The sequence below is a fragment of the Helianthus annuus genome, chromosome 5 (genome assembly GCF_002127325.2).
Source record: "Helianthus annuus cultivar XRQ/B chromosome 5, HanXRQr2.0-SUNRISE, whole genome shotgun sequence".
NCBI lineage: Eukaryota > Viridiplantae > Streptophyta > Magnoliopsida > Asterales > Asteraceae > Helianthus > Helianthus annuus.
The window spans coordinates 1560942-1575657 of NC_035437.2; the positions used below are offsets into that span (position 1 = coordinate 1560942).

At 34.9% G+C, this 14716-nt stretch overlaps 3 protein-coding genes and 1 long non-coding RNA gene across 4 annotated transcripts; all 4 read right to left on the bottom strand.

Annotated features, from left to right (window-relative positions):
• Positions 1 to 2768: 2768 nt before the first annotated feature.
• Positions 2769 to 7402, bottom strand: LOC110926729. Its single transcript, XM_022170432.2, has 5 exons — positions 6991 to 7402; positions 6216 to 6907; positions 5898 to 6135; positions 2968 to 5795; positions 2769 to 2816 (listed from the first exon to the last, which is right to left on the bottom strand). Exons 1-5 carry the CDS (start codon positions 7400 to 7402, stop codon positions 2769 to 2771), a joined length of 4218 nt encoding a protein of 1405 aa, XP_022026124.2.
• Positions 7403 to 7652: 250 nt separating this feature from the next.
• Positions 7653 to 8711, bottom strand: LOC110939545 (F-box/kelch-repeat protein At3g17530). Its single transcript, XM_022181103.1, has one exon. It carries the CDS (start codon positions 8709 to 8711, stop codon positions 7653 to 7655), a length of 1059 nt encoding a protein of 352 aa, XP_022036795.1.
• A 106-nt stretch (positions 8712 to 8817) lies between these two features.
• LOC110926731 lies at positions 8818 to 10621 on the bottom strand. The gene is made up of 5 exons (XM_035990521.1): positions 10196 to 10621; positions 9853 to 9996; positions 9486 to 9780; positions 9330 to 9399; positions 8818 to 9225 (listed from the first exon to the last, which is right to left on the bottom strand). Exons 1-5 carry the CDS (start codon positions 10619 to 10621, stop codon positions 9063 to 9065), a joined length of 1098 nt encoding a protein of 365 aa, XP_035846414.1. The 3' UTR covers positions 8818 to 9062.
• Positions 10622 to 12182: 1561 nt separating this feature from the next.
• LOC110939623 lies at positions 12183 to 12999 on the bottom strand. The gene is made up of 3 exons (XR_002592349.2): positions 12908 to 12999; positions 12451 to 12757; positions 12183 to 12377 (listed from the first exon to the last, which is right to left on the bottom strand). It is a non-coding gene; the product is annotated as an uncharacterized LOC110939623 (long non-coding RNA).
• Positions 13000 to 14716: the final 1717 nt, after the last annotated feature.

A 14716-nucleotide genomic window follows, 5' to 3' on the forward strand; every position in this document is an offset into this window, starting at 1 on the left:
CTGCTCGACTTTTGGTTGCGAACCGACACTAAAACTGGAAATGACGGGCTGAACAGCTTCATACATGTTCCAGTATTAATTACCAACTGATTAAGTGTCAAAAACATGGGTTATAACATTCATATTATCAATTTATAAAATTTACGAAAAAATGCCCTTTGACTTTTTAATTAACATAACTTTGACCCATCATTTGACCAAGTTAACGTGATTTCCAGGAGATGCCCTTTTGAGGGATTAACACTTACCTAATTACGATCACGTAGCCATGTTCAACTCGAACAATGGCTGGACCATAATGGTCTAAATCGAAAGTCAAAACAAAAGTCAATTTTCTCGACTTTCCGGTTATAAAAGCCTATAAAGCGAAAATGAACTGGAAAGGAACACTTACAAGTGAACTGTAACGCCCTAAAATCCCTTTATTTGACCCAAGTGGGTGTTTAAATAATTTAACATGATGTTGGATAACTAGGAACAAATAACCTAGTTAAATGCAATGTTAACTTTTAAGAGTAAGGAAGAAAGTTATGGGAGAAGAGATAAGTTGGCAAACTAGAGGGACTAAATTGTAACATGGGAAAACCCATGTTTTATAAAACATGAATTTAACACACAATACACACATCGTGTGTGTGTGTCTGGAATGTTCAGAGGAACACAAGGGGAGCCAAAACCTAGTTATGAAAGATCTTCAAATTGAAGGGTGAATCGAAGCTCAAACCTATAAATGAACATGAATTAATGATCACCTACACAAGGGGATCATGAGGCATGTCTTGAAACTTAGATTGATGATCTTGTATGAAGTGGGTTATGTTCAATCCGCGAATTAGTATGAAATTGATCATGTATAGGTGTTAGAATCACCATACAGAACATGAATTCATGATTTTGCTTAATTTGATGTTTTAAGGTGAAACCCAATTATTATGGTGAAGATGTTGACATGGATATATCATCCATGTCCAATTCTTGTTCAATATTGATGTATCATGTTATGTATGATGGATTCTTGTTAGATGAATTGAAAGAAATGTGGTGTTTGATATGTTTGATGTCTATGTGTGAATGATACTTGTTGATCAGTAAGAAGATTTGATGAACTAAGTAAGAGCTTTGAAGATGATGCGTGAATTAGTTGTACATTGTGCTTAGAAAGTAGTATGCACACCAGGTGTATGATGAAATGTCTAAGTGAAGTTAGGATGCGAAATTGTATGAAACGGCTTGTTATATATATATATATATATATATATATATATATATATATATATATATAGGGAGAAGATCATGCGAGAACCACCTCTTATTGTGAGAACCGCGAGAACCAATGTGAACACACAAAAAATGCCTAAAAATAGCTAAAAATCACACAAAAGTTTTTTTTTTGAATTTTTTAATATTTTTTATAAAAAAATCGCTACTTTTCGAAGCCAAAAAAAAAAGTTTTTTAATTTTTAAAAAAAAAAAAATTTTTTTTTGGCTTCTAAAAGTAGCGATTTTAACATAAAAAATATTAAAAAATTCAAAAAAAATTTTTAGATTTTTTTTTGTTTTTTTTAGATTTTTTTAGGTTTTTTGGGGGTTTAGTTTTTAGCATTTTAGCTTGGGGGGGGGGAGGGTGGGGGGGGTTTAGGTTTTTGGGGGGTGGGGGAGGGGGGTTTAGGTTTTTTTTTGGGGGGGGGTGGTGTTAGGTTTTTTAGGTTTTTTTTAGCATTTAGCTTGGGGGGGGGGGTTTAGGTTTTTTTTTTTTGGGGGGGGGGGTTAGGTTTTTTTTGGGGGGGGGGGGGTGGGGGGTTTTAGGTTTTTTTTTGGGGGGGGGGGGTGGGGGTTAGGTTTTTTTACGTTTTTTTTAGGTTTTTTTAGCTATTTTAGGTTGAGTTCACATTGGTTCTCAAGGTTCTCACAATAAGGGTGGTTCTCGCATGAGCCCCTCCCTATATATATATATATATATATATATATATATATATATATATATATATATATATATATATATATATATATATATATATATATATATATATATATATATATATATATACTAGTCACTTACCCGCGCGATGCGGCGGGAGTGGCGATTTACAATAGGATACTCGTTTACCGTTAGTTTATCCGTCGTCTCGTGATATATCGTATAGTACTTAAGTTAGTTTTCTTATTCGTGATCTTCTACAAGAATAGTACAAAACAAGGAAGTAGATGTAATTAAAAACAAGAAGAGTTCAAAACAGTCAAGTAGCTAGACAAAACAATAAAAACAAAATGCGGGGAGTCTCTTGTATCTCTTCCTGTTTTACCAATACATCCGTTCGCTTATGACTTTCTTGTATCTTCTCCTCTCCTGTACCAGATTTCTTCGACACATAACAAAATGTTACACGCTTACAGGTGCTTTAAAATAGTAATTAAAAAGTAATTTCAGGAAGCAAATAAGGCACATAATCTACTAACTTACCTTCGTTTTGATACGGATGCGATTAATTAATCACGCAACACTTCCTGGTAGACAACATTTGATGTGTAAACTCCGCGTTGTTTGAATTCTTTGGCGAGATGTACCAACACCTTCGTACTTTGTCTTGAAACCCCTCTTGATAACGCGACATAAAGTTGTCCATGTGAAAATACAGAATCCGGTAGATAAATACCAACGTTCGGAATTGTTTGACCTTGAGCTTTATTAATCGTCATGGAAAAGCTAAGTCGAATTGGAAATTGTTTTCTTTTCAGCTTAAATGGGAACATGTCATCTTCAGAAAGGGTTAGAGGGATTCTTGGCAAAAAAACTCTTTTTCCGGCATGTTGACCGACTGCAATTTCCGCATCAATAACATTTCGCATGAAACCCTTACATATCAACCGCGTGCCATTACACAGGCCATGTGATGGATCGATATTACGTAACAATATTATTGGGCATCCAATTTTTAAATGAAGCTTATGAGGCGGCAATCCACTAACATTTAGCGAATTTAAGAACTCGACCGGATAGAAGTTGCGCTGATCGTCTTCAGCTTCATCAAAACTGTAATAAACTTTTTCCTCCCCTTGAAAAATTTCAATCATTTGATTATTAATCTCGTCAACACTATCATTTTTAGTGGACAATATTGCTCTAGAGATTATATAATCTGAAGAATATAAATTATCTTCAATTGATGGAAAGATGGCATGGATCAATTCTTTTATAGCGTTTTCTCTGTTGTTGCATTGAATTGTCATGTCATCGGGTATGCGGATATAGTTTCCTTCGATTGGTTCTTCAGTTCCATCGCCGACTCTTAAAAGAAATTTAGAAAACCATGGATCTTTCAGCGCTCTCATATTTATGGTCAACCGCATCTTCTTAGTCAAAGACCAAAGAGGTGACATTCGTACGCTGGAGTCTACAATCTGTGCTCGAGTGCCACGTTTGATAACCGGCAACACCTGTCTGAAGTCACCTCCCATAACCATTATCTTTCCACCAAATGGGAGACTAACACCTATAATGTCTTGGAATGTACGATCGACTGCCTCTATCGCTTGTCGTTTAGCCATCGACGCTTCATCCCATATGATTATTTTGGCAGAGCGAATCAGTTTAGCGGCCCCACTCTGTTTTTTAATATTGCACATTGAATTATTTTCAAGATTAAGAGGAATCTTGAATCTCGAGTGAGCCGTTCTACCTCCTGGCATATTATTAGCCGCTGCACCTGATGAAGCTGTTGCGAGAGCAATAAGACCACGTGAGCGAATTTCAGCAAGCAAGGCAATGTACAAAAATGTTTTTCCAGTTCCACCTGGACCATCAATAAAGAACACGCCTGGAAGATCATTATCAACATGCATCATGATCTCATCAAACACATTTTTTTGGTCCGGATTAAGTGAATGTTTGGCACTCAAGTGTTCAGGTTCCAAAACAATCCCATACTCTTCTTGTAACTCACGATAACCTGCATCTTGTAAGTTAACATCGTCAGTTATCTTAGGAAGGTCGAATTCATTGAAATTTTTACCCATGGATTGTACCAAGACACTTATTTCGGTAAGAACCATATTTTGAACTCGTTCTATACTTTGACAGTGTAACCGATGATCTTCAGATAGTGAATCAAAGTGGTCATTCCATAACTTTCGAACATCTCCAGGTTGGCAAAAAATCATTATGGTCGCAAATAACCTTCTAAGAGCATTGGGAAACTGAAACGTAGAGGCTTCTTCGAGACATTGTGATAGATATTCATCGTCTTCTATTAAGCCTAACTCAAGAGCTGCTTTCCGAAATGTCGCACACCGTTGACCATTAACTGTGCAAAGATGTTCGAAAGAAGTAGGCCCTCTGACATTTGACAAAAGTAGGCGTAAGTAGTACCTTTCTCCTTCGGCTGGATTAGCGGAAACGATACGACCTCTTTGTTTTTTACCGAAACGACGACTCCAACGGCGTGTGCTTCCATTCCAAGTATAGTGTTTTGGAAAATCTTTATACAAATGTACCCTTGCTGTTTCATCGTTTCTATTCTGATCAAAAAATGCTGTTAGCATGGTTCTCTTATCCCTTTCCCTATCAACAATATTAGGCATCAAGTCATCATCTCTAAATCTAACCATCTGATTATTTGGGAGATGAAGTTGTAAGGCTAGAACAGCAGGAAAGATTTGAGAAAGAGAGAAGGAAAAAATTCGCCACATAGCCTCTGGGGGCGATATGTAGCGTGCATCTTGAAATCTTTTTATCTCATTAATAACAACCCCTGGCTCACTTTGATCGACTTGAATAACCTGTTTGTCATGTCCTTTATAAACATACTTGAAAAGATATTTCACAGATTTTATACTTGAGCAAACTTCAACATTCATGTGGCAGTTAAACATCATCAAAAGCCTTGGGTTATATGGGACCACCCATCTATTATCAAGTGTTTGTCCTCGTAGGTCCACTTCTATCCCGGTGTCTCTCCTTCGATACAACGGATACGAATCTTCTCCTTGTGTCGTCTGTTCGTTAAATTGTCTAGGATAGTGAAAACGACAAATTTTAGGATCACCCTGCATACAAGGACTGCTTGATCGTAAATTGCCGCAAGGACCGTGAATCATGTGCTTGACAACCATCTCATGCAATCTGGGATGTGTTAGTTTGTTAGGAATTTCAGCACACACAACCTTATCATAATGGTCCGCGTTATTGATCTTGTGTTGCGGGTACATGATTAGGAGAAAATGTGCGTGCGGCAAACCCCGCTTTTGAAATTCAATGACATAGACGTATGACTTAACTTCCCCGAGGACATGTTTCTTGAAGAGTTGATCCTTAAGATCTTCTAATTTAGCCCGGAACACTCTTGAAACAAGGTCTGGACGATCTGTAGCAGTTTGACCAACATGTAAGTTATCACATATCTCAGGCCACTTAGGATTACATGTCATTGTAAGGAATACATCAGGCTTGCCGTCGTCTTGAACTAACGTCATCGCATCTAGAAACCGACGTCGCATGTCGCGAGGCCCCCCGATGAAAGATGCAGGCAACACAATTCTTTTCCCGACTCTGTTTGCATGAACCTCGCCAGTATTGACGCAATCCACAATACCTTGGTACAATTCGGCTCGAATTTTTTCCTGGTTTCTCTCACAAAATTCTAAGCGTGACGTCTCAATTTTGATGTAAACATCAACCACAAACTGCTGTAGCAGCCTACCACCGAACAAAAGCACATTATCGGTAGATCGAATCTGGAACTTGTAACAGTAGTACTCTCGCATAGCCACGGTTGTTCTACCACTTCGTGTGTTAGCCTCTGAACGATGAAGATGTATTAAAAACAAACAGTTAATAAAAATAAAACGCATTACGCTATTTTTATGATCTTCACTTAAAAAGGATAACAAATTGTTGGTACCTTCCATTTCTCCTTCGATGTTGTCATTGTTGCGAACCTCATTGATTGATACTCCTTGACGTGGTATGTTAGCATGCCAACCCGACTCACCATTAGGAAAAAATAAAGGATACGACAATGGATCGTAACAACTGAAGTACGGCTGAATAGTTTGTCTATATTCAGACCTACCGTACACTACAATACTTCGTTTATACGAAGTGATATTGTCATTACCTTCAACCCAAATACCAGCAACCTATATAATTGTGAACTATAAGTAAGTAAAATAAGCAATTATATTAAATAATTGCAATTAATATAATATATTATATATACCTCCGATGTCGTTGGTCGGTTGTACACCCTTTGGTCAAGTTCAACCGAAGTATTCAAAGTGACTCTATAGTTGTCCAGAGGTCCTAGTTCCGCAAGTCTTCTAAATGTATCGACATATGGGTTTGTAGAAAGAACGCGTGTTAAAATCTGAGTAATACGCCGATCAAGATTTGGCCATCGGAGTCTGTGATCTAACTCAGTATCAGGATCGTAAAAATACAACTGCAAGTACCTAGGAGTCCCATCCCTCGGAACTAATTGGTCGATTCTGTGATATATTCCTTTATGTGCACGAAAAGTATATACGCCGTCTCTCATATTGTTCAATGTATCATCCAATGTCACACCCATTGAGGCAAAAGAAAAATTGGTGTTATAAGCACGGATGTTTTGCCTAAACAAATCTCCAATTTCATCTTGAGACGTGAAAAGTCGGTACAATTCCTCTGGAATTTCTAAGTTTGCTAACACGGTTTTCCCACTCATACAACAAAAGGTATCAAATTCAAATTGAAATCGTTTTGCTCCACAATTAGGACATGCGCCTCGTTCCTTTAAAACACGATGCTCTCCAGGTACACCATTGTAAACAAAATTATAAGGATCATCTTCTACGCTCCCATGTTGGAGGGAAGGTTGATCAACTACTTCAGCAAATTGGGGTAATAAAGTACGCGGATGAATTTGAATACCTAAAAAAATTGGTGTATTAAGTAATGAAGGTTGTAAAAGATGTCAAGTTCGAAAAAGAAATCTTTGTTAAATAAATAGAAACCTCGTGATGTTCTATGCCTGACTACGTCAATTACATCATCTATCGGGGTTTGGTTGACTTGACTGCCATTTGAAATACGCATTCCATTATCGTTTGGTGTATTAGAACATCCTTCATTGTACTCCTTGCATTTTGTAGTAGAAACACTTGAGGCGTTCTCATTTGTTGTTTGTAGAAATTGAGTAATATTAGTTTGTAAACTTCTTAACGGTGTCCTTTCTGTTGACCTATTATTCATTAAAGATATTGATGAAGCACTTTGGGGGGCATCACCACTCCCAAATTTAGATACTTTGTTATTTTCTTTGCGTGCAGCATAGTATCTTTTTTGATACTCTTTTCGTTTTTCAGCTTTAGTAGATGCACTCGAGCTAGAAGCATGATTTCGAGGGTTTGAGAGTCCATTAGTCATTGTAAATTGAAAAAATGACAAATACCTTGCAAATTAAATAAAAGAGAGTTATCATAGATGATGAAATTCTCAAATCATAACAACATTCCAACACATAACTTAGAGAAAAACAAACCGAAGGATAACATTGAAATACATAATGATAACATTAAAATACATGACTTAAACGGAATATCATGACTTAGAGAAAAAAAAACACAAATCCTTAAAACATTGACATACATAATGATAACATTAAGTGAAAGCCAATCTAAATACTTGGTGAAACAATGGTCTGCACAAACACCGCACCCTTAAAACCTCGAAACCAAGAAACGGGATAAAAACATTCGAAGGGCTTCATATCCATTTCAATTGTAAACAACTTCCCTAATTTAGTCATCACAAACCAATTACCATTTGTCACATAATGTGTTATATCGCACCACAATGACAATGATATCGGGGGGATCGGAGGACATGATAAGACCTTAATCCAGTAATCCCCTTGTAGTGTCCATAGGTCAATTGTCATCTCAAACATGCCAGTGCTAGCAAACATGTGAAGCACATTTTTTACATTAACTAAAACACCTTGAACCATTCCATTAGAAGGAACGGGTGGAAAGCTTATCTCCTTGAACTGCTCCGAATTAACATCAAAACAAATCACCACATTCGTACCTCCAATCCAACATTCGCAAACAGTGAAATATAGAGTACCACCACAAAATGTGCCAGCTGACCAATTGAAATGAGGGCTTAGGTACTCTTGTCTTGTTATGAAAGGAATATTTCTCCAAGAGTCTACTTCCCTAGAATAAACATAGACACCAAGTACACCACTCCTACGCTTTATATGCAAGACCTTGTAATCATCGTCAGCGTCAACGTACAAACCAATGGCATCAAGGTTATTTATATAGAATCCATGAGAATCAGGGGTTGACAAACGCTTGAAAGCAGTAGTTGTTGGATTCCAAAGAAGCAGCTCGTATGTATGATTCAAGCAAACACACAACAATCCGTTCAAATGTGAAAGTATTGAGACATCATTATTTTGGTGATGGAATGGAAATGTAACTGTTGAGCTTGGACCATAGTCATTGTTATTAGAGATGATTGGACGAACAGAACACGTTAGGTCGTCAATTAGTAGAACTCTCTGGTTAGATGAAACTACTGAGCGAGAACAATGTATCTTTACGAAATCTTGTGTTGACAATAACGCATACCATTGCTTACATACACTCTTAGAACGACCTACATCCTTTGCTGGCAGCCTCGTTAATATCTCAAACACGATTGTATGAGTAGGAAGGTCAGCCATGGTTATACCTTCGTTTAATACAGATAATGATTATTTAGTTGTCCAATCTAAGAAGATTATACCTTGGTGATAGATTATAAATACTTCTACAATTACATCAATATGAGGGAAACAAAAAGCAAAACACGAAACACCAAGAGAGACTTTAATATTCAACAACTAAACAAATAACAACACCAAATGTTTCTAACTTAAACACAAATTGGATAACGATCCATAATTTACATATCCCGTGCCTCGACCATATCCGGTTCGTACGTAATCGTACTCAACTCCGTAGACTTCAAAATATTAACTGAAATAACAAATAAAATATAACTTTTATTAAACTACATGAGCCATTAGATCTAACTAATTATTAGAATGTTCATGTGTAAAGCATAACATACTATCTGGTAGATGAACCAACTTGAGACGTGATACATATATGATGGACCTTTGTTGCACGGCTCGAATGGAACGTATAACATCGGAAGGCTTCAGGGCAGACAAAAACAATTGTATTGTGTGACCACTGTATATTACGATTTTGGGTTAAAGTTCTTCTAATAATAATATTTTCTTACATATAACGTAAATATTATGTTTGTAATATGTTAATAATAAATAATAACGTACGTCTTATCTTGAAGAGAAAGTTCAAAACAACATCGATCACGTTTGCCTTCTATTATTCTCCCAACCACATCTAAAACCAAATCAGTTAAATCGTATAGACCATATGTAAAGTTTTATATATTTAATAAAAATTATAGATAGAGAATTAATATGTACCAACAATATCCATTTGAGGTCTCCTGTCATGCTTCAATTCTATAATGGAAGGGACCAATGGATATAAAGAAGCACCCCTTGGAATCGTAAGCGTAAGTGAAGAAAGCTTTGTATATTCGTTGATGACAATTTTCTTCTCGGACCAAACTAACACGTAATTCTGGTACTTTGGGCACTCAAGATAGTTGAGATTCTCAATTTGGAAATGATTCAACGAAAAAAAACCACCCATCAATGACGCGTCATTATATTTGTGTATCAAATTTTGTGGGACGAACGCAACAATTTTTTGTCTCTAAAATGAAAAGAAATTTAGTGGTGGAAAAACGCTTATATAACACAAAGTAAATTAAAATAATGTTCTTACGTGTTGATCAAGAAATATAACCACTAATCTCTTTCCATCGACGTCATGCCAAATAAACTCCACCTTAACAAAGATTATATTATACCATGCTCTATCAATTGTCAATGATGAAAATTCTTCAACGGAAAAATGATCAGACATATCCTATTAAGTGTTCAATATTAGTTAACTAAAAAATAAAAACTCCAGAAATAAAATTTAAACTAAAACATGATTAAAATTAAACAGCAACAAATTTAAATTTAAACTAATACATAATTAAAAGTTACATAATTAAGATTCAAACTAATTCGAGAAAAAAAAAACTACAGTCATCATAAAAGTTGTTCTAAGGTTCCCAAACCATTTTTTCATCCAATGGTGGTTCGTAAACCGCCCCAGGGTCAGTTTCGTACCCTTCAGCCCAGGTCGGTAGTTCTTGTGTTTGACTGTAGTTTTCCACATAAGGGGGGTTTGAAGGTGGAGGATGCATAGGAAGTATAGGAGTGTTTGGCACCGGACGATGGCACCCCTCAATTTGTAGTCCACCAAATTGTAGTTGAGCGAAGGTATAGTCATACGCCCAATTCAACTCTTCATCCGTCCAACCAAATGGATCATCATATTCAGGGTTTGCCAATGGAGGTGGGGTTGAAACCGAAGGTGGGGTTAAAACCGAAGGTGGGGTTGACACCGGAGGTGGGTTTGAAGTTAGAGGGTTTGAATCAGGAAGGTTTAAATGGTTTGTTGATCCTAGTGATTCAACGGGAATTGGATAACCACCGCCCATACCTCTCAATTGATATGTGTTTGGAGTGATTTGTAAACTGAAAAATACACATAATTACTATAACAATCAGCTTTGTGAATACAGTATTGTTTTAAATACAGTATTGTTTTGAATACAGTATTGTTTTGAACACAGTATTGTTTTGAATACAGTATTGTTTTGAATACAGTATTGTTTTGAATACAGCTTTGTGAATACAGTATTGTTTTGTGAATACGGCGTTTTATTTTGTTTTGAATACAGTATTGTTTTAAAAAAAAATTCCTGTAATGATGAAGGAAAAGATCAAAATATAACAGAACAAAGTAAATGAATGAAAAGATCATAATTATCACAAAACCATGACACATATCAGTCCCAAAAATGAAGGAAAAGATCAAAATATAACAGAACAAAGTAAAATCAAAACTACAAAAACAATTTACTATAATTTACACATACACATAATAACTATAACAATCAGCTTTGTGAATACAATATTGTTTTAAATACAGTATTGTTTTGAATACAGTATTGTTTTGAATACAGTATTGTTTTGAATACAGTATTGTTTTGAATACAGCTTTGTGAATACAGTATTGTTTTGTGAATACGGCGTTTTATTTTGTTTTGAATACAGTACTGTTTTAAAAAAAATTCCTGTAATGATGAAGGAAAAGATCAAAATATAACAGAACAAAGTAAATGAACCTAAATATCATAATTATCACAAAACCATGACACATATCAGTCCCAAAAATGAAGGAAAAGATCAAAATATAACAGAACACAGTAAAATCAAAACTACAAAAACAATTTATCCTTTCACTATCCCGAAAAATGAAAAAATATATCAAAACATCCCACAGAACAAACTAAAATAAAAAGTACATAACAATTTATCTTTTCACTATTCCATATCTAAAATTGACCTAACTATCATAATTTTCATTGAACTACAACACTTATCATCCCCAAAAATGACCTAAATATCATAATTATCACAAAACCACGACACATATCAGTCCCAAAAATGAAGGAAAAGATCAAAATATAACAGAACAAAGTAAAATCAAAACTACAAAAACAATTTATCCTTTCACTATCCCGAAAAATGAAAAAATATATCAAAACATCCCACAGAACAAACTAAAATAAAAAGTACATAACAATTTATCTTTTCACTATTCCATATCTAAAATTGACCTAACTATCATAATTTTCATTGAACTACAACACTTATCATCCCCAAAAATGACCTAAATATCATAATTATCACAAAACCATGACACATATCAGTCCCAAAAATGAAGGAAAAGATCAAAATATAACAGAACAAAGTAAAATCAAAACTACAAAAACAATTTATCCTTTCACTATCCCGAAAAATGAAAAAATATATCAAAACATCCCACAGAACAAACTAAAATAAAAAGTACATAACAATCTATCTTTTCACTATTCCATATCTAAAATTGACCTAACTATCATAATTTTCATTGAACTACAACACTTATCATCCCCAAAAATGACCTAAATATCATAATTATCACAAAACCATGACACATATCAGTCCCAAAAATGAAGGAAAAGATCAAAATATAACAGAACAAAGTAAAATCAAAACTACAAAAACAATTTATCCTTTCACTATGTCATATTTGAAAGAACTTACAACAATGCAAGAGGGAGATGTGAAAAGCCGACAAAAATTTTAAAACCTTGATGTGAGAGCCGAGAAACAACGCAAGATCCGAATGCAAAGAGTTGATATATTCTGAAATCGAAGTAAATAGAAGTTGTTAAGTTGATGTTTTGAAAGTAGGATTATTCAACTGAGATAAACTTACAATTTCAGTTGAGTGTAGTTGAGAGTTTGTAAAGTGTGAGTAGAGTGTAGATATCTCTGGATTATTTATAGAGACTGAAGGAAGCAGTGCTGTCTTTCAAACAGTGTATGGAAGAGTGTTGATATATTATAGAGACTGCAGCAAGCAAGCTGTCTTTCACACAAAAGTAAAGTGTTGCTTTTTCCTGTAGATTGTACTTCCCTGCTTTTGGCATCCCTTTTTGTCAGATGTGTGAGCATTGAGAGAGAAAGCAGATGGTGATCCGTGTGAAGTCAAATGGACGGTCCCGATCTTGATCCCTTTTTGTCTGTAGCATAAGTCAAATGGGTTAAGATCAGTTAAAAAACAAAAAGCATAAAAATAACAAAACACATCAAAAAACAGAGAATATAGTCAAGTTTATATTCTCTCAGTAGCATAGCATGTTAAAAATTAATATTCAAGGCTTAGAAATTACCAAAAAAGAGCGAAAAACCGACTGAATTCGAATCTCAGCCCATTCTTGACACTAATGCTCCGTTAGTTCTCGCAAAGTCAACCATCATAAAAGAAATCAAGTATTAGTAAAGATTTGATATTAGTTATAACCAGTACACTATTAACTTAAAATAAATTTAATATAAATCACATTTTGTCAAGTTGCAAATATAAAAACCTTTATTATAAATAAAAAAGAAAAGAAAATTGATGAATGATGATAAACTTTACTTTACCTCTGATAAAAAAACAGAGAATATAGTCAAGTTTATATTCTCTCAGTAGCATAGCATGTTAAAAATTAATATTCAAGGCTTAGAAATTACCAAAAAAGAGCGAAAAACCGACTGAATTCGAATCTCAGCCCATTCTTGACACTAATGCTCCGTTAGTTCTCGCAAAGTCAACCATCATAAAAAGAAATCAAGTATTACTAAAGATTTGATATTAGTTATAACCAGTACACTATTAACTTAAAATAAATTTAATATAAATCACATTTTGTCAAGTTGCAAATATAAAAACCTTTATTATAAACAAAAAAGAAAAGAAAATTGATGAATGATGATAAACTTTACTTTACCTCTGCTTGAGTGAGCATGAGACCACTAAGTGAGGGAACATTCTGCATATGAAGCCCCCATCGATTCGAATGAAGCAGCGTTCAGCGTCGCCAAAGCCAATTCCGAGACTCTCCAAGCAGATACACTTTCTCCGGCAGCCAGAAGATCGGAGTGAGCTTGTTCTGTAATAATAGTGATCGTGACAGTCGTTAACCAAAGGTATAACTAATTAAATTCAGATCCTAAAAAAAGGTTTCCTTGCGAGTTGCGAGTGACATACCTGAGTCGATTCATCACAAAACACATGCGAAAATCCTTCGTAAACCTCAGATTTCGTCCTTCGAACATCCGTCAACCGCTTCACCTGAAAAGTAAGAATCACAAAAGAACATGGTAAGATATATAACACTCATTGCAACTTATCAGAACATCAAGCGGATCCCTTGTTCAAATCTGTGGATCCCTTGCCAGATAAAGCTTGTGATACATCTCATGAAACCCTAGATCTGCTCATCGAGCATCCCACAGAACAAACCAAAATCAAAAATACATAACAATCTATCTTTTCACAATTCCATATCTAAATGACCTAAATATCATAATTATCACACAACCATGACACTTATCAGTCCCAAAAATGAAGGAAAAGATCAAAATATAACAGAACAAAGTAAAATCAAAACTACAAAAACAATTTATCCTTTCACTATGTCATATCTGAAATTAATCTAACTATCATCACCAAAAATACAAATTCAAATATCACAAAACTTTCAACCTAATTTGAAATAACCGCATCTACTAACAAATCTACAGCAAGATTAAAGATAAGAATCACAAAAGAACATGGTAAGATATATAACACTCATTGCAACTTATCAGAACATCAAACGGATCCCTTGTTCAAATCTGTGGATCCCTTGCCAGATAAAGCTTGTGATACATCTCATGAAACCCTAGATCTGCTCATCGAGCATCCCACAGAACAAACCAAAATCAAAAATACATAACAATCTATCTTTTCACAATTCCATATCTAAATGACCTAAATATCATAATTATCACACAACCATGACACTTATCAGTCCCAAAAATGAAGGAAAAGATCAAAATATAACAGAACAAAGTAAAATCAAAAACTACAAAAACAATTTATCCTTTCACTATGTCATATCTGAAATTAATCTAACTATCATCACCAAAAATACAAATTCAAATATCACAAG